The following is a 27,542-nucleotide window of genomic DNA, read 5'->3' on the forward strand; positions in this document are numbered from 1 at the left end:
ACACACTGCCTTGGTTGCTACTCTTTAAATTCAATAAGCACCTTCTCCATTTCTTTGCTCAAGTCCCAGGGAAATCAAACGTAAAACATCTGGCTTTAAATATCGCACACTATTGTTCACACTAACAGAATCACATCTGTTAATCACAACTTAGATAACAATTTAGGAGTCAACACACCATCCTGGAGTCAACTAACAGCTTCACCCTTCACCCTTTCTTGACCATGGCTGGAAATGAAACTTGGCTTCAGGAAGGAAGTAACTGAGGATTAAACTAGATTTTGAAGGCAGTTTCTCATATTCATACAATGATTTTGCAGCTGGGCTAGGGCACAGCAGTGCAGCAGTCCTATATTGATGCATATAGCCCTGGGCTGAAAATGGAAAGTCAGCTAGAAAAGTCAGTCGGTTTTCAGACCTACTTTGCACATTAGATAAAATGACTGATCTCTAGCAACAGGGGAAGCAGCAAGACTCAGATGCACAAGGCATTCTTATCACCAGTTTGTGACAGATATCTCTCTCCAAAAGTGAGAAATGAGAGTACCCTTCTTTCCCACCTCCAGATACCCCTGTGAAATCCTCACCACCACGGCTTACCCCAGAGCCACAGAAGCGTCCGAGACGGGGTGCGGTGCTGTCATAACCATCGTAGATCTCCATGTAGTCATATCCACAGTCAGCCTCCTCCTCAATCTCAAATGTCTGGAACATCAGCTCCACCCCATAACCATCTTCAGCTACAATCACCCAGTCACAGTTGGCTTGACCTGGGTAGTTGTTGTCCCCAAACTGAGCATGGGAATACAGCTCCTTAGTTTGTACTTCAGCCTTTAAGAGCCCACCACACACTGAAGGAAGAAAAGGGCACAAAACACAGTCTCCTCAAAGGCCCTAGCTCACAAAAAAGTTTGCCATCCCACTTTTGGGCTGTCTGCGGGAAAAGACGACCTTCAGTTTGAAGTACATATAACAACAGGGAAGGTTACTAACCACTGCATCTAACTAGCATAAGAGAGTGAATTCTTCAGTCATCCATGAATCCAGTGACCCACATAGTGTAGAAAAGCCTGGTTCTTTTGGTGCAAAACATGGAGAGAAAGAAGTGACCAGTTAATATTGGCCGGAAAAAAAATATGATTTTATAGAACAGCAATGTAATGTCTTTCATTAACATGTTCTTTGAACTTGTCCTGCAGCTGAAATTCTGACCCCAAATATCTTGCCAATAAGCCAAAGCATATTAAAAACCTGGGCTCCAAAATAATCTGCCCACACATTGCACCTAAGACAGCTCAGTGCAGGTACTTCGGTGGTTTTTCTGCAGCTAATGAGGAATGCGTAGTGCTGCTCAAGGTCTGCTTCATTTACAGTGGCAAAGATTTCAGAAAAGAACCTTGGTACAACACACCCACCTCTGGGTTGCTACAAAAATAAGACCAGTCCTGCTGTGTATGCTCACAACACATCTTTGCTTCCACCATAATCAATCTAGTATGAGCTCATTGCGTGTGGGCCACTATATGTGAAAGGCATCCCTTGCTAGACTAAGTTGTATCCACTCCTTCTGAGAACTGATGAGGAACAGAAGAGGTTGCCACTCAACCAATCATCTCCTATTTAAACAACAAAGGTGAGTAGGAACATCTGACATCAGTAGGCCTCTCAGATAGCATGTATGGTACGGTGTCAACAATGGAAGCTGGTTAGCAAAATTTCCAACCAGGATAAACTCATCTGCAGAAAAGTGCATCTAAAATCTTGACTGGTAAAGAATGCAGTGAGATTTGATGACATCTCATCGTACCGGTATATTGGCAGGGAATCAGCTTACCTGTGCTATGTTTTGCCTGAAATCCTTTTCTTTGCACAGAAGCATCAGAGTAAAACCTAAGGAACATCTTGTTGGTAGAAGCTACCACAGGGTCTGGTTTCTTGCTGCCGCAGAAGCGGCCAAGTATAGGTGACTTGCTGTTGGGCCCATCATACATTTCCAAGTGATCATAGGCACATTCTTGATGCTGTTCAATCTCAAACTCATGAAAGGTCTACAGTAAGAATAAAAATAAGAAAATGAAGAAAGGTGCTTATAAATCTGAGAATGCTTCTCCCCTGGCACTCCCACTCACTGGTTACTCACTACTTTCACTCGGTGGCCAGGTGTTGCAGAGATATTCCAGGTGCACTCTTTCCGGCTAGGGTACTTGTCAGGCCAGTTTGGACTGCTCATCATTCCCTCTGCACTGCTCAGTTTATGCTCACAACCAGCTTGAGAGAGATCGTAAGACAGAGGCATCAAGGAGAGTCTCATACATTAATTGCATTATTGAAATAGCCTACAAACATCTCTCTCCCCACTGTCACCCTAACTATGGCAAAAACATGGAAGGCTTCAGTCACTGAATAAGATCTTTTAGAATTACTACCTAGCTCTGGTGGGTTTGTCCCCAAAAAGGCTTATACTTACAGCATTCCTAGATGCAGCCAGACTAGCTGGCTGAATTAACTGCTCAGCTGGTGAGAGCCTATCTTATTGTTCTGGACCTCATTAACCTCATCAGCCTCCTCACTCTCAAATGTACTCTCCTGCTCCTCCAGCTCATCCACCCTGCTCTCAGTGGCATGGTCTCCAACTCCACCACCATGTTGACTTCAGTGCTATCTCAGCCTTGAGCTGTTTTGTTGACTTGAAAAACTGAATCACAGAGTAATCAGGCAAGTAACAGAGACTGTTCAGTGGAAGGCCTCAGCACTGTACACTGAGGGGCAGGCATGCAGCAAAAAAAGTATTTTTGGCATCAGCAAAATGTTATATCAGCTCAGTCGCTCTCTTCTGACCCAATCCAGATAGAGGGCAAAGACTGGGAAATAGGTCCAGCCAAAACCAGGTTCTTCAGCCCTCTTATTGCATTTCCTAGATAGTTCTTCAGCTACCTGGGACATTTTCAGTGTCCCAAACTGATAGGGCACTCAGTCGTACAAACAAGCTTCCAGTACAGGGCAGGAAAGCACGCTGGCTCAGATGGCGTTTGTGGGAGCGTATCTTTCCTGAACACAGGGAGCAGAGGACTTACCTTCTTTACAGTCATGGTTATTTTCATGCAGCTTGAAGCCATTTCTGCACTGGCATACATAGCTCCCAAAGGTGTTGATACATTCGTGCTGGCAGCCACCATTGTCTTTGGAGCATTCATCCTTATCTGGGCAAGAGCAACAAATACTGAGTTGCCAGTGAGAAACAAACTACTGCAGTCACAAGCAGCGAGTCCTACATCCAAACTGGCAGATGTCACCATACACCTCCAACTTCTGCTGCAGGATTAGTGCAATCCCTTTTTAGTCCAGATACCATTTTCTGCAATTGTCTTTTATCCCATAAGATGTACCACAAAAGTACTTTATTATATAATGAAAGTTTTGAACAACTTAAGACTCCTTGTCTAAAAGAAACCTATAGCAAGGCTTTATTATTTTAAAATACAGTCCAGGAAAAGAATCACACAAATCCACTAGTCTAGGCAAAAATCTACTTGACAATCTCTCTATTTTCAAATTCGTATATGCTCTGATAAGCCTCTGTCTGTAAACTGCTCTGTCCAAGAGCACAAGTAGCCAAATAGAGAAAGGCATCTGAGGTATGAGCTGCACTCTGAAGCTGAAATATGCCCCAAATATTCACTCCTGTGTATTCAGTATCATGCTGAGGCCACAGACAGCCTGTCTCTTTCACCCTTACAGGACAAATGACCCATGCAGGGTTCAGAGAAGAGGGAAAATAAAAGACACTTCTGTCCCACCTTTCTCATAAGCAAATCCCAGACATTCAGCTCAGAAAAACTCAGGGTCACAGTACAAGCAATGAAAGGACCCAGAAGGAAAAGTGGAAGGGATTTGTTTTTAGTGCCCTCTCACTACATAGAGTTCACTTGACAAACTGTTCCAAGTAAAAAAAACAAAAAACAAAAGCAAAAACAATGGAATTTCACCAGCCTCTACTGCTCTTCACAGACATTCCTAAAACTCAATGTTCTGAGTATATGCTCTGCTCCCAGTTTCCAGTCCGATTTAATTTATAAGCAGCTGACCACCCTGGGCCTCATTAAGCTCACCTGTTTCCTCACTCCCAAACACATTTCTAGATAAAACATATGCCACTTCACCTTTCCTTCCTTGTTGAATTTAATAAGCCACACCCCAGCCCTGATTCCACTCTGCAGCGGTCTAACTCAACATCATTTTGCTTGATCATCCTCTTTGAAAATATTAATACTCTTCAGCCTCCGTTGAAAACAGACCATGGATCTAAATATCTACCTTCATACAATGCATGGTTATCCTCCAAAGCCAAAAAGGTACAGAAACCAAGATATAGGAAGGATTCAGAACTTCCACTAGTATGTACAGTGCTGATGGGAAGGATCACTATATAGAAGACTTTTAGAAGCGTTCTAACTACCCTACTTCCAGAAGAAAAAGTTATTCTTAGCTTCAGGGACAAAGAAGTTCTAGGACCAAGTTCCCCACCACTTTCCACTGTGGAGGGACTGGAGGCACTGATGAAATCCATGCACCTTGCTGATATCACGTTATGAAACTGGACCATACACCGCACTGAGAAAACAGGATGAAAGATAGCAGCACAGAGCAACTGTTCTTTTTAGATGTGTCTATGTCAATCTCTGCCTAATTTAGATGAGGTTGAAGACAATTCACCAAAAATGAGAGGTTAAATCAGAGGAGGCCAGCTACATACCAGAGAAGAAGTGGACTTTGAATCCTTTCTTGGATACTGTGTTGTCTGATTTGAACTCCAGTCTTATGTTGTTGCTGTACGACGTGATTACTTCAGGCTTCTCTGAGCCACAGAATTTGCCATGTAGCTTGGAGTCAGTAGCCAACCCACTACGAACCTCAACGTAGTCATATTTACAGACCTGCCAAGAGAGGAGGCAGTGGATTTAGAACAGAGCATTCCAGAGAGGGGGAACAGAGATCTGACTGACAGGGAAAGGAAACACTCGTATACTCAAACACACTTCCAGTTTCTCCAGATTCTCCCTTGTGAGCGCTCTCATCCCCTTCCTTTGCTATTCTAGACTTACAGCATCAGCACTTTTATCAGAATAGCAGCATTTCCACTTAATTTAGCTAAAATAATAACTCCCACCTTATCCCAGAGCCTGACAGCACTGAAGGAACTTCAGCAGCCAGCTGAATTAAGGAAGAGCCATTTACAGTGGAGGAAGTGAAATACTTCAATCAGAATCCATCCCGTCTTTAGCAGGGCAGAGAACAGATTCTTTCCCTGTCTACTTTCTTTACCCTTGAGGAACTCTACTTCTGTGTTCAACTCCAATTACCTTCCTACAAAGGCAGCCCTGGGAAAGTGTAGGATGGACACCTACTAGGGATGGAGAACACGTACAGTTTTGCAAAGCTAGTAGGGAAAAGATGCCCATTTGTAACAGAACAGCTTTAATCCTTCACTCCATAGAGAAGATGAACAATCATTGTCATTAGCTTATTATACCAAGGGTGAGGAAACAACCAGAAGCTCCACCAGCAAGACAGTCTCATCATGCTTGCACCCAAAGGATTTATCCAATTCAGCCAATAATCACAAAGATGCAGGGACTGGTTACGTACATCATTGCCTTCCAGATCAAACACTTCAAACTGCAGAGAGATCCGGTACTGGGCTGGAGCTACCACCTGCCAGACGCAGTTTTTGTTAGTAGGATATTCCTTGGGCCATCCAGGGCTAGTAATGGTCCCATTGAGCTTGGTGATGAAGCCCCCACAGGCAGCTGGAGAGGCAATAAATGAACACAAGTTTTACTGGGTTCTCTTCAGATACAGAAAATTGCCATCCTGTTAGCTGGGAAATGAATCAGACCCTGGTTGATGGCACATTTCAAATCCTACCCTCTAGGGCAGGTTTAAAATGCTGGGAATTGCAGAGAAGACAAACTTCATCTGCTGTAAATCACCAGTGAAATGCAGCCAGGCTACAAACCCCAAAAGCCACTCAAACTGTGTAAGATTGATCTTCATTCTACTTACTGTGTAAGATTCTACTTCATTCTACCTTAGAGTAACCACGGACCTGTTGACTTCATATGCACAATACAGTTGTAAATGTCAGCTTAGTAAATTCACCCACACAGTTTATTAACCTTATAATTTCGAATTTAACATGTAAACAGCACTTTCACTAGGAAAAATACCAAAGCAAAGCCAGAGACCTAGCTTTACTTCCTCATTTCCTTTAAAAATACAGGACATCTCAGCTCCACCCTTTTGAGAGAGGACATGGCTTTTACTTTTGAGGAAGCAACCTTGGTTTGCTCTTTTGGTGCAAAATTCTATTTGCAACAAAGCATTTTTTCCTTGCTATTCCTTTGGAGTAACGAGATCCTACCAGAACACCAAAATCCACAGTGATAAAAAGCTTCCTGTGTCTTCTTCCCAGCACCATTTTGCATTAGGAGAACTAACACAAGCGACAGCTTCAATACAAAGAAGCACAGCAAGTGTGTTTATTAAGTGTTTTATAGACTTCCTACAGCAGAGAGTTATACAAAACCAAGTGTTTTGTTGAACCTAATAGAACAGACAAACAAGAAGTGCACAAAGCATTTGGATTTTCACCCCAAACTTTCCAACCCATTTGCTTATTACATTTAGCACTTCGCTAGTTTTAGCAGAGACAGAACTTCATCTGAGGGACAACACAGTGTTGCATTCCACTCCAGAGCAAGCACAGCTGTCTGGGACGAGGCAGGCTATTTGCCCACACAATGCTGACAGAAACAGTTTCTGATGAAGTGTTTTTTTTTTCCCCATAACTGAAAATTAGAATCAACTCTGTTTTGCATGCTACAGTAGAAATATTCAAAAAAATAAGCCTTGCATTGAAATTATCCTGGACTCCTATTAGGTTCCAACATTCCTACCCCCATCACTGCAAAATCTGGTCTAAGTGGGAATCCTTGGCCATGGCAACAGCTTTTAAAGGCGTTTAGTGGTAGAGAACAAGGATGCCTTCCATTTTTCACCCCAAATGTGATTTTCAACTTAAAGATGTTGACAAGAATAACTTCTGGGGAGGTGATGGGGGAAAAGATAAAAAGAAATGAACATGGAGAGGAAAGGAGTATTGTCCCCAAGCCTGTTCAATTTCATTATTAGTTGCAGACACCAACCTGACAGGTAGATGCCTCAATCTATACATTACCCACCTTCACAGCTCTTTTTATCAGCTGTCAACTCATAGCCAGGCTCACAGGTGCATTTGTAGCTGCCCAGTGTGTTCTCACAGTGCTGTTCACACCCACCGTTGTCTGGCTGAGAACATTCATCCATTTCTGTCAGGAAGAAACCAGAACAAGTCACGCTTTCCCAACCAGCCAAATCCCCTCATGTTCCTCAGGCAATGCGTGCTCTAGGAGGACTAGAGCTCTGGTTGACAAGCAGAGCAGGTACAGCAGCAGACATCACAAATACAAGAGAACTCCTTACTATCACTCAAAGGATTACTATTGCAACTACTAGCCACAGGAACCAAGGGTGCTTATTCTAGACAGAAGCAGAAAAAATGGTCTCTTGTAAAGACTTCACTTTATTGTATTCTCATTTGCTAATTGGTTTTGGGTTTGTTTTTTGTTGGTTTGTTTGCTTTGTCTGGTAGCTCACATCACTCGAGCGTGAGGAATCAAAACATCAGCCCATTATGGTGTCCATATGTATGGAGCTGTAGGAGGCCATACCCCGGCAGCAACATAGTTGGGAGTGCATGCAAATAGTTGCTCATTTTCAGGAACACGTTAGTTGCTGTTCTAGATTTTGTAGTCAAGTTCTCACTCTCAACAACCTGAGCTGACAATTTAACATACAGATGGCCAGATGTACTGTCTTCTCACTCTAACCCCTGATTCCATGTATAGCCCTTAATAATTGATTTTACTAATAATGTTATGGTAGTGCTAATCACTGGAAGGCACTCCTGGCACAATCAGCCTGAACTCCTGAAAGAAGCCAACATAATATGAGCAAGAAGTACTCTTTGTGTCCATATGAAACCTGAGGATTTTGTACCAGGCAATCTAGGTACTGTGGGAATTGTCCAGGGAATGGAATGAATCACAGTATTTGCCAGCAAGCTGGTAATCACTTTTGATGCAGGGCACAAGTTCAAGTAGCAATAAAGGACTAATCCAAATATCAAAACTGTATCTCTTGGGTTCAATGACAGTTGCAGTCAGTAAAGATTATATTTTACTTCTGTACCTCAAAGCAACTCCATAATGTATTTTCCCAAGTAGTTACATGTTTGGTTCCTGCCTATCAAGCCAGGATGCTGGTGAAAAACCATGGCTTGGGTCCAGCTCCTAAGAAAAGCATCTTCATTCACATCTTCCTGAAGAGGATTTCAGAGTATGAACACATTTGTCTCCAAAAGCGTTCTGGAACTTTCCCTGAAATTCTGCTTACATTTCAAATCACTTCCTCTCCAAAGGTTTTCTTTTACAGTAGAACTTAAGCAGAGAAGTTTTGTTGTTGTTTTGGTTTTTTTTTTAATTATTTTTGTTACACTTTGTACAGCAGTAGTACCTTCTTTGAAAATATCAGTATCCCTGGTGTAGGTTAAGTGGGGGTCACAACCCATCTTGCTGTGAAACAGAAGGTGTTAGTGTCCGCACTAGTAACGGCACATGAAATCTAACCTTTTCGGATGCAGGTTCTATCTTAACCAGTAAGGTGCTGTTTGTGACTCAGCATCAAAGTCTTCTACAGTTTTAAAGTAAAACATGGATAGACTTGATACTGGCAGACAAGCCTAACAGCTTTTAACTAAAAGTAGATACAATGGTAACTTCACGTGAGCAGTAAGTTATGGGATGAGCGATCCCTAAGTTAGACCTTGAGAGGTGCTATATCACATACCTTTGAAGAAATTTGCTGCAAAGCCTGCTTTACTGATGGTTGCATCAGATGTAAATTTCATCCATATTTTATTTGAACTGGATTTAATATCTTCTGGCTTCTCGTAGCCACAGAACTGACCAATCAGTGGGCTGTTTTCAGTGAGGCCATCTCGGATCTCCAGGTAGTCATAAGAACATGCATCATGCCACTCAATCTGCAAATGGAAACGGGTGGGCCTGTAACTCACTGGCATAAGCACTCTGAACCAGGCTGGCTACCCAGTTAGGCTTTGGCCAGGGATCAGCTTCAAAAAGAGCATCATAAGCAACTGGTCACAGCTAACTGCTTGCCTCACTGCTGCTGTCACTCCTGCAGCTGAAATCACATTCAAACACAGACAGATCCCAGTTCTATTTCATGGCTACTCTCTAATGAAACTTAGTCTCTGACTTTTTCCATTATAAATTGCTTTTCTATGAAAAACTGTAAGTAATAAAGAAGAACTACAAACAAATAGGCTCAAGAAATAGTGTTGGGTTTGCTGTCAGGAAAGTAGCGGTACCTGCCCTTTCCTGGACAAGTGCAGTAAAAGTGCACAAGCCAGGGGAATCAATCAGCTGTGTATGCCGCCCTATAACCAATAGGAGAAGACTTTCTGAACTTCTCATGGTCTACCATCTGAGAAAGTGATATCTATTTTGACAGCCACAAAGAAGCTGAAATCTGCAGAGGTACCAGCAACACCAGCACAAAGCTGTTTAGTCAAATAAAACTGAACGGTCACAATGCAAGCGGAGTGAAATCTTAAGGACTTGTGAGTTCCTTACTCAACATACACACTTCTCTGTGCATTCTAGTTCTTCCTAGTTTTCAAATCCACTGAAAATTTAAAACTTGGCTTTGAAATCTCTGAGCAAACTTCTGGTGAGGAGAGATGACATTCTGAACTGTTCTGAAGTTTGTTTGTTTTGAATGTAACTATTTACATAATCTCCTTTTTCATTCTAAAGAATAGATACTGTTTCAGCTCTGTAGATCCAAGTGCTTACAATGACATTTCTCACCTCAAATGCTTGGAACGAGATTCCTATGTGAAAGCCCTCAGAAACTGTGATCTTCCAGATGCATTCTTTGGAAGGCCTGTAGTCATCTGGATAATTGGGAGACTGGATCTGGCCAGCATCTTTGCGAACTTCTCCACCACAAATAGCTTCATAAAAAACATTCAACAGAACCATGTGATTGCATGCTTTTCCTTAGGTAAAAACTACTCCATACATATCCTTCTTCCCCATTCAAGTCTGCATCAGTAGTTCTTGTTCCACAAAAGCAACACACACATCATGGAAGGTTTTACACATCTAACGTTTCACCTTTGATAGTGTCTCCCATCTTGCTGTAACAACCTCTTAACAAAGAGAACTCACTGGGGCATAGAAATGCTGTGCATTTGCGTGTTTCACACTCCAGGTCACCTCCACAACTGCTTAACGCTGGCAGATGGCAATAAGGACCAAGAAAAGAAGGGAAGAAAAAAAAAAACCCAAGAAGTTGCAAATGTAAACCAGCCACGAGATGGCGATATTTACAAAGCATAAACTGAGCTGCTCATCAAGCAACGTTTAGGAGACCGTCCTGGTGCATGAAGAGGCAAAAGCTCCGGGGAGACCGTGTTGCAGCTTTCCAGTTGTTGAGGGGAGCTTATAGGCAGGAGGGGAGGCTGGCTTTTTACACTGTCCAATAGCAACAGGACAAGGGGGAATGGCTTTAAACTAGAAGAGGGGTTAGATGGTAGGAAGAAATTCTTTAAAGGGTGCTCAAGGCTATGTTGGATGGGACCAGGGGAACCTGACCTGGTGTGTGGCAGCCCTGCCAGTGGTGGGGGTTGAAACTAGATGATATTTAACATTCTTTCCAAACTAAGCCATTCTGAGATTCTATGACCCTTTAGGGAACTGCCTCTCTCTCTAACAGAAAGAACTACAGGAGCAGAGAACTGACAAATCTTATTATTTTTTAATAGCCATAAAACAAACAGTATCTTCCTCTAGCCATTGCAATAGCTCACACTAAATTTCAGTTGAGTGGTTAACTACACAGGAAGAGTTTTAATGCTAAATAGATGAATATGTTGACGCAGCCTGAGAAGTCTACAGAAATGATAAATTCTGGGCTGCCAGCAGTGTTACAGAGTAAAGCCACCAGCATCTTCTCCATCTTGAACCTCTTGAAAGAAAAGGAACAATGAAGACACTTTTACTACATGATCTTCACGTGTTTTACTATCAAATAATTCTGTTACATGGCCACATGCTTCTACATCTTTCCTCCCATCTATTTAAAACTTCAGAGTCAAGAACTGGAGGAAACCAACCCAAAAATCAGTCCTCACCCACAGAGCTCCCAGCAAAGTCTGAACACACAAGAGTTTACATGTGCTCTCAGAAAAGCAGTCTTAAGACCCACTTTGGCTTTTCAATATGTGAGGGAGAAGATGTCAGAAGAAAAAGGGGAACTAAGAGAAACACAGAACTTCCGGACAAAAATTAACAGAAAGTTAAAGAATTCAGGGCAGTCTCTTTTGGAAATAAAAATTACACTTACTGTCTAAACACAGAAGTCACAAATCATCTGAGTAAACTACGTGACAATGGAGGGAATAAATGAGACACTGTATGCAGTGGAATCAGTGGGAAATTGTGATTAACGATGATTTTTTGAAAACTCTCCCATTTCAGCAAGTAAAATATTTAGAGGGACACTGATAATCTCACTACCTGTCCCTTTAAGGAGACAAGGCTGAGCTAAGAACTAAGAAATGGGCCATTGGTGGTACAAACCGGCTTCGCCACTCTTACCCTGTACTTGCTCTCGGGTTTAGCAACAGATTTCCTCCCTTTTCAAAGGGAAATTGCTTAGAGAAAAAATTATGAAAAAAGTCAAAGCCTTGAAAAATGCTTACACTAACAGCAAGAGGGTAAACACGAACAATCAGAGGGATGCAAAGTCCAACTAGATGCACACTGTGCATTCACTCGCCCTCCTCAGATGTTATGTGAAGCAAGTATTGCTCATCTTTACTGGACCTGTAGGGGGCATCCATTCCTTAACGAGAAATAGGAAAAAGTACCCAGAGAATCAAGTTTCTGAAGCCTTTCGATGTTGTTAATATTAAAAAATCTTGCAATATGATTTATCAATATGAAACATGATATCATATTAACACAATGAAGAACAGAGATGTAGCTTCCCAAGAAGTCGTACCCTTGCTATTTTTTCCTTTAAAAAATTAGAACAGATATAGTGGGCTGTCCTCCAGTGGCAAGACCTAAGTTGACTAGTCCACAAAAGCAATAAGTCAAAATAAAACAGTCTATTAGGAACTCACTATTCTGATTACTACAAATTCCCACAAACTACCATAAAAGGGGTGTTACAGAGCACATGGTGCAGGCAACAGCTGCTTCTCAGAAGAAATATAAAGAAAAAAAAAGTCAAGCAAGCTACTTCTGTCTCTGGGACAGCAGTTCCTGCAGAAACCAGATATTTCTCCTGTGAAAAGCCCCACACCGTTGTGAAATCCTCATATGCTTTATTTGCACTTCCCCAACAGCGCTGCATTTTCTTTGCCTCCTTCTGTTAGTATCATTATTCATGAGTATACTGGATGCTCAACACTGGATTTTCAATGTCATGCTTGCTCCTGCAGGCACTGAAGAATGATGCATCATTGGGACAGTTATATGCAAACTCATTACTGGTTCTTCCAAGAAAGCGCCTGCAGTCCAGAGAACAATGAAGGCCTTTATATATTTTTAAATCTTTATTGTCAAAATTAAGTGTATGTGAAAAAGGGATGTTACTGATTTTGAAGCTCCAAACAGCAAAAGGGAGGAGAGCCCCGTGGAAATCTTGGTGCAGTCACTTGGAGAAGATGACCAGTTTGGTGGCTGTTTGGGAAATAGCTTTAAGTGATCGTGTTCATAAGACTGAATTTGAACATGGGACCACTTAAAAAAAAATGTATTGTCTATGTTGATAAAAAGGAAGAGATGCAAAAAGATTGGATGTTTAAATCAGTGGTTAAAAAAACATACCATTAGAGCATACAAAACAAAAGCTACTATTAATATGGATGCAGTCAGAGGCTTTGCATATGAATACACTTTTTTTCCAATGTAAAATGCCTCAAGAAATATATGCATAACAGGTCAGAACCTACCAGTATTTGGGTACTGTGTGTGGGTGTTACAGACTACAGAGCTGTTCTGGAAAATAACACTATGAATGTGCAGTGGTGAAAAAAGTAATAATGGGAACAGTAGGTGAATTTGTAGAAGATAGGACTGAAACTCACTTAAGTGTCGGTAACCACAGCTGTTACATTAATGCTGTATCAGTAGTGGAAAACAAAAGGAAATAACTATTCTAACTTCTAATGTGGACAACAGAGACATCCCAGAGGCTTTAGATTAGCCTGCATTTAACTGTTACAGAACCAAGATCAGGAATTTTTGGTTACTGTGGTAATGATTTTTAAAGAGGCATTTGTATAATGCCCTCAATAAAATAGTTTAACCTTCAGCTAGCTCTGAAGTCCAACAGGCAGTTGGACTTGCTGACTGCTGTAGGTCCCTTCCAACTGAACTACTTTGTGAGATTCACTAATGACTTTGGTAGCGTTGCTCCTCCTCTGAAACGGTCTCAGCACCCCAGTGTGATGGAAGTTTCCAAAGTACCTGGATCTGCAGGAACAGAGCTTTGTTAAATTACTAGAAGCAACGCCTGCTACACAGAGCACTGATGCTTGCAGGGGTGGGTCAGTGCAAACAGGGCCCTGGCCTATGATTGGAAGCCATTGCTCTGTGCTGCCATCCTATTCCTCAAAAGGAATTACGATGATCCAGTTAGAAGAGCCACATCTTATCTGCTGGAACCATCCAGAAATTCTGCCAGTCCCCATAAAAGCAAGAGTGGGTGCTGTGTCTAACTAAATGGTGAAGCAGAAGTCCTACTGATCCCATAAATTCCTGCACCTTGTTTTGACTGCTCCATGCAATGCAATACACTTCCAGCTAAAGGCTGTACCTTCATAGACCACAAAGAAGCCTTTGCCCAGGATGTTACTGCTGCTCCGGAACTCGATCCACAGCCTGCTGTCCGTGGAGATTACTGGTTCAGGGATCTTGTCACCACAAAATCTACCTAGAAGGCAGGAAAAAGACTATCAAGATCTCCAGGCAGTACAGCCACTGGTAGCAGGCACCTGTGGTTCTAGGAAGCAAAGAGTCTGTGGTTAAAGGAGCAGTACTTGTATCAAACACCCTTTCACTCCTACCACTTGTTTCTGAATTTCCTTTTTTTCCCCCCCCCCATTAATATATATTCTCTTCAATTATTAAATTGATAAAGATTTCCTTCAGCTGGAAGCAGAATTCAGTAGTTAACAGATGCAATCGCTGTTGCCTCAGTAAATTCAAAGGGATTCCTGTCTCGATTCACATGATTGTACAAATGAGTCAACAGCAGAGGGGAACTATCCCCCATCCTTTTGGAGATGGGACATTGGGGAACTGCCCTTCCTACCTACTAAGCCTCAGAAATTCCTGTACAAGTCAAATGGAAGTTAGGATGTAACCATACTGAGAAGAGGGCTATGCAGATCCCCCACAGCACCAACACAGCTCATCCTGTTGCTAGTGCTAAAAATCCCTTATCCTCTGATCTTATTCCCCAGCACACCTCCTTCTGATTAAGCCTTTGCAGTCATCCAGTCTCTTTCACTCAGCAGATTTGTGACCAAGTGCCTTTTTTGCTCCCTAGTACACATCAGCACTGGTAAATACCTGAATCTTGCCAGCAATAGAGAATCCCAGAATGGAGCATCTGCAGAAGGCATCTGCTGGAGTAGCCTGAACAACCTCAACAACCCTAAAGCTGTTCTGGTCTTTCTCTACCTGTTCCAGCCAGAGGCTCCCCAGGGTAACAGAGCAAACACTATGCACAGTGAGCACATGCTGCCAACATGGTTCTTTACTTCAGCTGACACCAGCATGGCTACGTGCTAGAGGCAGTGGCATCTCATCCAACTGAACCCCCAGAGGGAATTCGACAGAGAGCAGTTATTCAGAAATTCAGTCACAGCAGCGGTGACAGGGAACCTGATCCTGGCCTTGTGAAACCAGAGAATAGCTTCTTTGAACATCCTCATCTGAGTGAAAACCTGGTTAATTGCTTACTGACAAGACAGTACCTTAGTTTCCATTAGCAAGCTGCATTAAGTGTTCTCTGCACTGAATAAGGAAACAGATCATTTGAGTCCTGTTGACTGGCAGACAGAGGAGGCTGCTGCTTTCCTACATACAAAGGGCAGAGTGGTTGACACGAATCCTGCACATCAAAAGCCAAAAGGCCCCCTGCGTAGTCAGCTGCCTACAATCAGATGGTTGTCACCTTTGGCTCTGCTTCCCTACCTTCACCACTTGGCAGCCTCAGAACACCCATGGCCTTCAAGGATGAGAGTTGTGCCTCTGTGATAGGCAGTAAAGGGAAAAGAGAATGCATGGAAAGTGAGTTGTGGACTTCAGTGGCAGTTTCATCACCAACTTTTTTCCCCCCTCGTAGAGTCCCTTGTTCAATTATTAGTCCAGATTCAAGTTGTGTTTGGCAATTCTAAGCTGAGCCCATGTGCCAAAGCTACCCAGCACTGTTTGGACAGCGTGACACTGGCATACAGCATAACAATTGTATCTCCCACCCCTGCTACCAGTAAGAACAATAACAATCAGCATCAGTGCTGCAAAGCTCCTTCCTGAGCAACTGCCTCCTAGATTTGGACTTGAAGTTTGACAAGGGTGTCAAGGAGAGGAAACAGATGAGAAACTAGAATGAGCAAACTCCTCAGAGTGTGATAAAGGGCCCATTCATAAAAAGTTATACGTTTAAAGGCAGGGTTTTCACCCTGGGAAAATATGCAGCGCACATGTATTTTTTTTTCCCCCTCTGCAAGAAGTCCATGCTTTCACAATTCACACTAATCCCTCTCCCCGCCCCCTGCTGAATTGCCGTCTGCTTGCCTCTGCTGAGCTAATTTCATGGGCTCAGCCCCTTGTGGGAGCCTCTTCAACCAGTGTCTCATTCCAGATGGAAACACTCACAAGTCCACCTGCACAAAGGTGACAGGGAGGTGGTTTGGCTTCTGAAATACCTTCAAATTACTCAGCAGAAAAAAAAATACATAACAAGGACTGAAATTACAGCTGCTGGAGCAATGTTACCTGAAGTATGTGTAACAAAACAATAACTGCTGCCAACCCCAAAACAGGCAGGAAGCAATAAAAACAGCTGCCAACTCCACACTGAAACACAGGCCCACGGAGACCTCTAGAGAGCAGTACAGTTCCAACCTAACAACTTCATCCTGTGTTACAGCTGGAACATCCCATGGGCTAAGGTGAGCTTGGCACCTAAACTTCCATTGTCCCACTGACCTCACATTAGCCTAGCTATGTGCTGCAGCCTGGGCACCTCAGCTCCAGTGAAACTGCTGATGCTACGTAAGCTGATTGATTCTTAACTTTCAGATAGAAGTAGATGTTGGCACGTAAGGACACCGGGGTCAGAAGACAGGGTCAGGATCAGAGCCAGTAGCAAAGCTGGTAAAAGCAGGTGAGAATTCTGACTGCCCACTTAGGTGGCAGATAACTTGCAGTCACGATAGCAAGATACTGAGGAATGAATACAGAGAGTACAAAGGGAGAGCTGCACTTTGAGATCTTCAGGAGCAATAGAGCCCTTGCTGAGTTTGATATTCTAAGCATTACCAGTAATTCTTGGGCCCAAAGACACGTTCCCCACTGGAAATACAGAGGATCAAAGTACAGAGTGCTGTGTCCAGAACAGGCTACACAGAGAAGCTGTGGATGCTCTGTCCCTGGAAGCATTCAAGGCTAGGTTGGATGGGACTAACTGCAACTCGATCCTGTTAGAGGTGTACTTACATGTGCCAGAGGGTTGGAACTAGATGATCTTAAAGGTGCCTTCCAACTCAAACTATTCTATTATTCTGTGATTTGTATTCTTAAGAAATAATGTCAGGAGCTTTGGACAGGAGCTGCATGTCTTCTTCATTCTTACTGCCTGATAGTTCCATTCAGATCTTATTAAAAAGGCATCATAAAGCTCCAGGGACCACACTTCTAATCTCAGCCATGCCTCTCACTCATTTCCCTCTCTGCCTCAGGTCATGAGCTAGAAAAGGAAGGAATAAAGACTTTGCTACTAGGGGACTGGAGCATTGATCATTTGGTGCAAATATAACACACTGATGTCTCTAACACTAATGACCAGTGCTCTGCTTGGACACAGGTTCCTTTCAGGTAAAGAAAGTTTTGTTGTGTTTTTTTTTTAATGGTGTTGGGATTTTTGTTCATTTTTCCCTCCACAATAAGCTTTAAGAGCACAAAAAAAATGCAATTAAGATGAAGCAGTTACTCACCCAGTAAGGGAGCCTTCCTCCAGTAGCCATCACGCACCTCCACATAATCATACCAGCAAAGGCGGCTTTTAAATAGATCCATTGATGTGAAGTTCAACATGATCTGAAAGGACAGCATACATGTTTATCCTTGGAATGGGAACTACTTTAAAATCAAGACCCTACAGACTACCCGCTTCATCTCTGCTACTGCACTGCATAAGTGAGTATGCATGAAAATAGCGGGACAGAAAGCTGGATTTTTGAATCAATTTTCCTCAAAAAAAGGAAAGCCTTCTCAAGGAATTGTAATTATACTATGCAGTACAGTATGACAAAAGGAGGCATTTTACTACTCGTTCTGTTATTCACACAGTCATTGCTTCACCATTACTAATATACAACTAGAAAGCTCCTTAAAAAAAGTTAAAATGGAATGCTTCCTTTTAATTAATGTGAATGTTATAGAGATGCATATTTCCCAGAAATAGAGACACTTGGGTTTTATTCTGTTCTATAAGTGTCTCCAGTAAGACATAGCTACTTCTGCTGACAAGTTTCCACATTCTGACACTGCCACTCATACACTGTGTTCAAAGGCTTTCCAGAGCAGAGTTCAGCAAGAAAACATTATCCCATTGGTATCCTCCCTGAAGCCAATGGCCAGAGCTCAGTACAATATATGACTGGGCCTGCAGGTGACAGAACTGAGTCCAAGAGCAAGACAACTGCTCCAAAACAAGAGAGCTCCACTTTCCTTTGTTCTTCCAAGTCTCAGTCCTAAGTATGTCTTCAGGATGGTCTTCAGCAAAGCTGTTCAGTCAAGGAGCATCCAAGCCAGGCCATGCATTATTGCAGTCCAGTAGGACATGAAAGGCCTGAAGGGCTGGCATAACAGATTAAGGAAAGATTGTTTCCACAGGAAAAATCAATAAAACAAAAAGAGCTGGAAAGTGGACAGAGCAGCTGATTGATGCTCAGCAGGGCTCAGTGTTTCAAGGCTGGAGGCAGGGGTCCCCTGACAGAGGCATTATGCCTACGTGACAGGGGCAGGCTACTGATGCCACTCACAACTCCTGAGCTCCCTCCTGGATTCCATCTTGCTGGTATGTTTTATACAACTCATCTGACCAGCACTTGGTTTGAAAGAAAATTTCCTCAGCTATCAGCTCAACCTGAGCTAGCAGGTGGCAAGCTGAATAGCTGAGGAAACTGCCCAGGCCGGGTGTATCTGAAATGAGAGGAGGGATCAGAGATCAACTGACAACCCAGACGTGCAAAAGGATTCTATTCCAACACTACCTCTTGTCAGAGCCACTAATTCCTGACCCCATCTCTGGCAGGACAGACCCCATTCCTGCACTCCAGGCATGCAGAGATCTGCAGGACAGTCTTTTTGGCAGCAGATAATATCATCACAAGCAAAACTCATGTAAGGGAAGTGAAGAGTACACCTAGTCCACGTGTCACCCACCTTCTCTCCTGGGGTCACCGAGATTCTCCAGACGCAGTGGGAATACGAGGGATAGCCACTGGGAAAGCCAGGGGCTGAGAAATTCCCTGTGCTGTCCTGCAGGGTTTCTCCACAAGCTGTGAGAGAAGGGGAGGGGAGAAAAATTAGCCACAAGGAGCAACTCTCTAAAGGATATTGAGCTCCAACAAAATGTTTGCACATGGCTGCTCCATGCAGGGTGGTAGCACACACTAAGGATGTTCACTCGTGGTACTGACACAAGGTCAGCAGCTGCTTGAGACCTCACCAGAAGGTGTGATGTGAAATGTTTCAGGATTCCTGGGACAGATTATCAGTGCAAGGACACAGAGGAAACAGCTTTTTAAAAGGCACACATCTTCCTTCCTCCTCTTTCCACACATCACTACTTTCAAAGTTCCAGCCCTAATGAGGAATACCTTATCCATTAGTAAAATAAAAAACACTGGTCCACCCCACCTTGCAATCCTACGTCTGCTTCCAGCAAAATCTGTTCACCCTTCTCAGTACTTCTAGTTGAAGTTCTCTGTAGTTACTCTTTAATGTCCTGGGTTAAAACTTGACAAGAAAAAAAGCAGGGCAAGTCCCACTGACCCTGGATCTTTGACTGCGCAGCATCTACCCTGATGTTACACTACGCAGGATAAAATATGAACACTGCAGCTCATTCTGCTCTACACCTTTCTGTTTGTCTCCTGCTGCCGTTGATGAAATGTAGATACCAGTGTTACTTTTGGAAAGTAAACAGTTTGCAAATGCTCCTTCAGGAAACTTCCAAAATGTGGGGAAAGCAGCAACTACTGTAGTTCCTGTTCTGAGCCAGGAGGATCTCGCTGGAAGGAGGAATGACCACGCATACGTCCAGAGAATCACACGTATCAAAAGCTCCTATTCTCATCCATCAGGATACTCACTAGACACATGCAAATACCAATCCCAAAGAGAGGGGACCTTGGCTTGCCTGCCCTCAGGTTGTTTTTCTAACGTCATAACCCACTGACATTATAAAGCTCCCCTTGACCTGCAAATTAGTTTCCTCAGTGATGGTAAGGCAGCTTCCAAAAATCCCTTGTTGAGCAGCAGTGCTTTGAAAAGATCTGACTAAACTGAATATCTGGCTCCCTTTCTCATGGAAATGCCAGGGGATTCTCTGCCTTATACTATCACACACTCACTAATTTTTTCAGCCATGATCACTATAAGATGGGCAGGTCGGAAGTTGGAGGCGAAAAGAGAGCAGACCCATTCAGAAAGATTGGAATCTTCAGAAAAGGGAAAGGGAGTCACGTAAACCAGAATTTCTTAACTTCCCTGAAGTAATTTGACCCACAGTTTGACAAGTCAGACTTTACGAACAATAGGCAGAGACACAAAAAGGGATTTTTTGCTCAACCAACCCGTTCCTAGGGGTGCTCTAGAGGGTAGATCACTACTAGGAACTAGGTGTGCATATTTTGAGGCAGCATTGTCTCTGGCAAACTGATTCCTGTCAGGAAAGACAAATGTACTTAAAACTACTAGGAAGAAACACTGCTAAAAAAAAAAAAGGCAGGAAAATACATGCATCTGCCCTGAAGGAATGAAGCAAACAAATGGGAGTTCAAAAGCCTCCACGCTGTTCAAACAGTTTTGAGCCCTGAGAACTCCCCTTACCATTATCCAGATACAGAGGAGCATTGTACCGGAAGTTTTAGTTTCAAAGTACTCTGCAGAAATAACTTATCCCTCCCAGCATGCTTGGCAGGTGATGCAATCTCTTTTTCAGGTGGGCAGAGCTGCTGGTGGTAAAAGATGCTGACTTGCACACATGGGAAAAGAAATCCGGACATTTCCAGAACACACACACACACTTCTCCTTTCCATATCTTGCAGAAATTTATTGCCTTGTTACCTGTGGCACAGTCTGCTGGAATCTAATTCCTGCTCCCAAGATGCTCCTGAACTCTCAACCAGGAAAAACATGGTACCTCAGTAGAAAAACATCTCAAAAATCTGAATCCCAGCCATATTTATTCTGCATGCAGCAAGCCACTCTTCCCTTGATCCTCCAGTATTGCCACTGGGTCAATACCAACTGGAGTGGCCACCAGCCTAGGATTGTTCTAGGAATGCCAATATCTGGCAAGATGTGCCAGTCCAAAACTCACAAGGTATACACAATCTTCTAGCAGAGAAAAAGAGCATCTAAACAAAGTTGCCCCCCATAAGATTATAAAGAAACTGAGAAGAGAGCTGAAGGAACTGGGATTGTTTAGTCTGAAGAAGAGGAAGCTCAGGGGAGCCTTTATTGCTCTGTACAACTCCCTGAAAGGAGGTTGTGGTGAGGTGAGGATCAGCCTTTTCTCCAAGGCAACAGCAATAGGACTACAGGTAATGGCTTTAAGTTGTGCCAGAGGAGGTTCAGGTTGGACATTAGGAAAAATTTCTTCTCTGAAGAAAGAGAAACTTAGTGCTTTCTACATTTACTCCCTCCTAGCCTCACACCTTCCATGTTTTCTCCATTCTCAGTTGCTGCAATCCACGACACAGGTGCGATCATTCCTCAAATCCTCTATCCTCATACTCTGCACATCCTTCAGTCCGGCTGACTTCTCTGAAATCTAGTTTTCTTTTTTTAATCTATTCATCCATAGCTGTTGCATAAACGTCTACTGTCTATCATCTCCAATTTAAAAGGATCCTTCTATTCTCATAGATAAACTTAAGTCTCCAAATCATATCTGTGATGCCAATACTCTTTTTGCTAATATTTGCAGACTCTGGATAAAGCAAGACTCAGACTACCAGTCTTTAGTAGTCACATATAATTAGATGGGTTCTCTATCAAAGCCCTTCTGACTCTACCACCTCTTTTGCAGCAGAAAGAGGGATACAATCCTTCCTTGAGCAGTCCAAAGCACCCATTTGCAGCAACTAGTCTTGCATCTTTGAGCTTCCAAGTCATACCCAAAGCTTAAGTGCAACACACCATAATCATTTAAGGTTCAATAAAGCTCTCCCTTGGGACAACACCTGTATAGAAAGACAGGATTTTGAGGGTTGGCATGCAGAGACTGAAGCCTATCAGAAAATTCTTTGCCACTTCACTAACTCCTACTCACCAGCTGTCTGTGGTCTTACATATCAATTTCATTTTCTACAAACAGAGCCTATACCCTTAATTCTAGACAGGATATTTACATGAAAACACTAGTAAAATGCAAATATTGCAGGTACTTTACACTTCTCTTAAAAAGTTTCAGTAGAGAACACTGGAGAAAACTAAAGCCCTAACCAAACAAGAATACAAGCAAAATACTAACAAGAGACATGTTAAACAAGTGCAGTTCTCCCACAGCTTTGGCTTAAAGCACGTGATGGCCTACATTTCCTGAGTCCTTTCACCAGTGATGCTCTTGATTTTCATTGCTTTCCAGATAAACTGTGTTTACACTGAAGTTGTAGCCCCTCCCACAAGCCATATTTACCTGGGCACTTGTACAGCTTCCTTGCCTGAGCAATGTCTCCCTGACTCAGGCGAACACGCTGACCAATAGTTGGCCGGACTCCATTATCATCACGACGGGGAAGGATGGTGTCGAGGAAAACCCCTCTAAAGGGAAGAGCAGAGAGACAAAGAGCAGTGAAGTAGGGAAAACGACATGATGAACACAAAGCCATCCTTGTGGGTCTTCCTCGAGCACGTATCCCATGCTAACAAGTAAGAGTAAGGCAGATTATGATAAACATATGTCTTGAGGTGGCCATCACCCCACAGCAGATAGCTTCCAAAATACAGGCAAATCTTGCAAGCCAGTACATTCTTTCGATATATCAGGATTGCCACTGATTGCTGTTTCAGAATGGACACATTTATTGCCATAAATGAAAAAAGGCAAATATTCTTGCAGAAGGTTCGTGGCATATCTAAGCTGTAGTGCAGACTGGACACTTATGAGCAGAGGGAAGGGAAGTTTGTTTGGTAACAGGTGAGACTGGACTGGCAATGGCTGTAGTTGCCACAGACAAGAAATAGATCAAGTGCTCTACCTTTGTTCTGCATGACTTGCCAGACTAATAACTCCATTTGTCTCTGCCTTTTTTCCCTTGCTTCATACTCAGCAGCTGTTTACTGCACTTCTGATCTCAGTCCAATAAAGGATTTAAGTTCAGGCCTCAATTCCATCAAAATGCAAAGTCAGTGCACACAAACAAGAGCTTGCACGCAAGAGGCATCATTAAAACTGCACAGCTAATGTGAGAGGGAGTAATCAGAAAATGGAATGCCAGGTTGGTAAAAATCTAAGCTCTAGTAATCAGGCTGTCCAGTCCATAGGAACCATTTCACTGCACTCCTGAATATCTAACAACCCTGACAGTGCCAATGCTAACAGATTTTGAAGCTTTATTATTGGCTCCATGAGGCAGACTTCTTCCTGAAGGAAAGGATACTATTGTCCATAGAGTCCAATGGGACAATAAGGGCAGTAATTTTAGTGCTGAAAGTCCTGACACAAGAGTCTTCAAAAGTATGAGTTAAGCTCTAAGGAGACAAGCAACTTGGTTCATTGGGCTGCTCAGCTGAGTCAGAGCCTCAGGAAAATAAAGTTTGTGAGAGTTTTTGCTTTAATTTTAAATAAATACTGTAAGTGGACTTTCTGGATCACAGCTGTCCAAAGCTGTCATCAGTAGTCTTGAACAGAAAATGTCACTAAGGATTTTATGAATAAATCTATTTTGTACATATGCAAATCGACAGAAGAAATAGAAGGGAAAGAATTTAATCTACTTAAAAAAAAACAACAGAGCCAGCTCTTGAAAGGAAGGGGCTTTTTTTCCAGTAGTAAGAGAAATCCGGATCTACGCTATAAAGCAGTGCTTGCAAGCTCTGAAGGGCATCAAATTTTGATTGACAAATTCAGGCTTGCACCCTACATGCCAGCTGCATGCTTCAGAATGAATTTACATATCAAAAATAAATCTTCCAATTCCAGGAGCAACAAGAATGCAGACACAGGTTGGTTTGCTCATGTTAAATTTTCAAGCCTCCTCAGGAGTTCAGAGAAGACCTTCACATTTGGCAGGGATATACTCCTGAGGCAAGTGAAATGCTTTCTGCTCATTTCCAGGTTCGACCAGGAAAGACTAACAGTGTAATAGAGTAGCCACCACTTGCACAGGTAAACCTTTAATTCTTCTGACTATTATGGCCCTCACAACTGCATATACGCAACCTCCAGCCTCCCGATCATTGTACACATCTAGGGTATTGCTCACACAATGCAAACAACTCACAATTTCAAGTAACCTTATGATTGATAATTACCTGCCAAACATTTTTTTCCTGGACAGATGTAACCTGGATTCGGGCAGCAAGATTTCAAGTTTTATATTTTCCACCAACCAAACCGTCTACTCCCTATACAAGCATTATTGCCAAACATGACTCCAAATTAGGAGGCAATAAATATAGTTCTTATTTCACAAACAAAGGAACAGATAACAACGGAGAGTCTTTCTGGCCTAGACCAGAGGTCACAGCAGTACCATGCTGTCCAAACAAACCCCCTTGGGGTTAGCAACACTACTAATAATAAGTTGCACATTTGATGAGTGTCTCTAAGAGTACCAGCACATTGGCTCACAAATTAATTAAAAAAAAAATCAAGCAGATATCATTAAACAGAGCAGTTCAGACAATATAACACCAGAACTGTTCTTAAGTAAGAAACCTAACTGCTTCTCCCAGAGGTAGGAAGAGAACCCAAACATACTGGATGCCTTGATTCTCCTGTTGTGTAGGCACAGGCACAGCATGCACTAGTTGCCCAAAGCAACAGCAAGTCAAGCACAGTCCACCATCGCTATCAGCTAAGAATGACAGAGCTTGACAAGCAGCCACGCAGCACCATGAATGTGTTCTGCAAACATCATGAAATCATCCACTAATCTTGATAAACTCTGACCATTCACTGTCCCATCAGGGGAGCAATAGATACAGGTGCTTCTGAGGGAAGCAGATATTCAAGGCAGGTGAAGCACTCAACTTCAGAAAGATACATTTTGTCCCTACACCACATTTATATCCCCGTCTTTAGAAGAGAGCCAACATTTTACTTCACACAGTAAAACCTGTGGAGAGCATAAGTGTGATGTGCATACATCTGACATAGGATTAAGATGGTGTGTTACAAATGCATCAGTAAGATGCCCCTCGCCTGCCTTGTAAACAGAGCTACTTGCATCCTGACTCATGCAGGAGCCTCACAGAAAAGCAGAGCTGTGTGTTCTAACTTCAGAAAGGGCTGCCAGCCCTACCAACAAGAGACCTACTGGACTAAAGTAAACCACTGCGTGCTTAGGAATCGTAGAGGTTTAAACTCTCCTAGTGTTACACTGCCATTTGTAGGTCTTGAGAGTGATATTAGAAGTTTTAAGAGATAGTAAAATCAAACATAATTTGCTTCCACATTTGTGAAGAATGCATGAGAAAATATAAGGTGTAGCCACACTTTGCAAAACAGGCAGCTTTCTGACACAGACAGAAGTTATCATGGTAAAAAATTTGTTCCTGCTGTCATTACAGCCCTTAAGACTATACTACTCACCCACCACAGATGCAAGTGATAAATATATGTTTCTTTGAATGGAAAACTAAGTTACTCCTGCAGCAATTCTCAGTAGTGCTACTGAAAGAAACTTCCACTGGTAGGGATCATCATGTCCCAGAAAAACTGTATCTGAACTTTCTGTCCAGAACAGAAAGAATAAAAACATCCTAGGATTTGTGGCAGTATTTGACAATGTCAGATGTCATGATTTGTTATCAGTGTTTGCCAGAAATTATAAGCAACAAAGTTGTGCTGACCACAGTGTAAGAGCTGCTTCAGTGAGTCATAGAAACAGCTTTAGAGCTTCTTGTGCCATATGATTCATAATTCCATCATCCTGTCCTCATCCGTATGCTGTTCTCCACTGGCAGAGAACTTATACCATCTTCTTCTCATGTGGACTTTCTGTAACCCGCCAAACTATTCACACACCTGCTACAGTCCTTTCCTTAGCAGTATCATGGAGAGACTGCCTCCTATATCTAGCCATTAGCCATAACGGACTTTGCTGGAACTTAGTATCTTCATAGGTCATGTGTCTTTGTTAGCTGCAATTAGCCAGCACCTGCAAAACTCAGTAAGGTGAAGAGACATGCACACGTTCACAAATCTGTAAGCAAGCATAATTCACTTTAGGCAGTAGATCTCAAGATAGGTTTTGGTTAAGTAAGAGTCTGTTCCCAGCGTTGCCTATTTACTCCGAAAGCACAGTCAGCCCACAGATGCACTTAGTGCTCAGCTCAATTACTGCACAAAGACTGCTACTGGGGTGAGAGTGGGTCACAGAAACAAAAGACTTAAAGAAAACAGACTTAAAAATCCTATTAAACATCAATTTAAATTTAGAAGGACTCTTGCCATTCGTATCCCTTTTTGGCCCAGCAGCGTTCTGAAGGACCCTGGTTTTCAAGAGAGACAGACTCAAAGGCATCCACAATATAAATGGCAGTAATAACTTAATCCTGCTTTTGAGCAAGACAATTCCATCCATTTAGAGTCCAGCAAATGCGGGGACAGTCCAGCAGATGCCTCAAGGGAGGTAAAATCATTTGCTTTGGGTATCTGATCCAAAGAAATCTCTTAAGACAGCAATACATCTTTGCCCAGCCACCATCTCTCTCTGCCATAACAAGCAGTACTTCAACAAGTTTGATAGTTTTCTCATGGTTGATGCAAAGTTTCAGAAACAAAAGCACAAAACATTAGGCTTAGCACTCCCATACAGCTAGCAAACAAGAAAATTTTAAAAGCCCCAAAGATGCATTTAACATTAGCAAAACAATGTTATTCAGAGTAAATATTTGAGCTCTGCTTCTCATCTCCTTTACTTGAGTTATGTGGTAAAAGAAAGCTCCAACTTTGCTTATGGAAAAACCTTCAAATAACATAGCAAAAATAGAGCTGGTCATCCAGTAGTTCTCATTCCAAATCCAGGACAAATTTATGTTCATTTCTCCTTCTATATGCACCTTTCTGAGCTCTCAGACAAGGCGCTCCAGCTGGATAGGAGAGATGGGAGTCAAGGGCAAACAGCCCACACAGAAATTAGCCAAGTAGTTGAGACAGGAACAGAACTGGAAAACTCTCCATGAGGAACCTAACAACACAGAATCACAAGCTGGAGAAGGCCACGATACAGAGCACGTACACAAAGGGTTAGAAAATAAAAAAACAAAACGTGTAATTGAAAATAATGACCTGATGCCAATTCCTTGGCAAAGTTGCTGAGGATTCAGAAGGCAATCCTGTAACCCTAAACTATGAACTGTAATACTACCAAAATTCAAAGCTGATTTTTGCATTATCCCCCCTGCAGGAGATCAGATTTACACACACACACATCGGCTGTGGAGGTTACAGGACATATTGGTACAGCTTCAAATAGTCTCTGAGATCATCAGTGGAAGGTGAATATAGTAGGCAAGGGAATAGAGTAGCCCACCATACCTCTCCTCAAGCACTTCGCTCTTTCAAATGTTTTCAGAGCTCGCTGTAACCATCATGCATCTCTGTAATAGATCACAGGTCCCCTCCTAGGCTCTACATATCCCACATA

General features: G+C 42.6%; 1 protein-coding gene and 1 pseudogene across 1 annotated transcript in view; one reads left to right on the plus strand and one right to left on the minus strand.

The window, feature by feature from the left end:
• TLL2 (tolloid-like 2) overlaps positions 1–27,542 on the minus strand; it is an 82,429-nt gene that overhangs the window by 3,668 nt on the left and 51,219 nt on the right. Inside the window, exons 8-20 of the mRNA XM_015288521.4 lie at positions 22,364–22,488; positions 18,879–18,994; positions 17,426–17,528; positions 14,017–14,133; positions 9,993–10,138; positions 8,947–9,142; positions 7,242–7,367; positions 5,647–5,807; positions 4,754–4,934; positions 3,075–3,200; positions 2,141–2,268; positions 1,835–2,048; positions 601–851 (exon numbers count right to left, since the gene is read on the minus strand). Coding sequence (XP_015144007.2) covers positions 601–851; positions 1,835–2,048; positions 2,141–2,268; positions 3,075–3,200; positions 4,754–4,934; positions 5,647–5,807; positions 7,242–7,367; positions 8,947–9,142; positions 9,993–10,138; positions 14,017–14,133; positions 17,426–17,528; positions 18,879–18,994; positions 22,364–22,488 — 1,990 coding nt within the window. The remainder of the gene's footprint in view (positions 1–600; positions 852–1,834; positions 2,049–2,140; positions 2,269–3,074; positions 3,201–4,753; positions 4,935–5,646; positions 5,808–7,241; positions 7,368–8,946; positions 9,143–9,992; positions 10,139–14,016; positions 14,134–17,425; positions 17,529–18,878; positions 18,995–22,363; positions 22,489–27,542) is intronic.
• Positions 12,547–13,695, plus strand: LOC101747619 (annotated as a pseudogene).

Source organism: Gallus gallus, chromosome 6, assembly GCF_016699485.2.
Source record: "Gallus gallus isolate bGalGal1 chromosome 6, bGalGal1.mat.broiler.GRCg7b, whole genome shotgun sequence".
Classification (NCBI taxonomy): domain Eukaryota; kingdom Metazoa; phylum Chordata; class Aves; order Galliformes; family Phasianidae; genus Gallus; species Gallus gallus.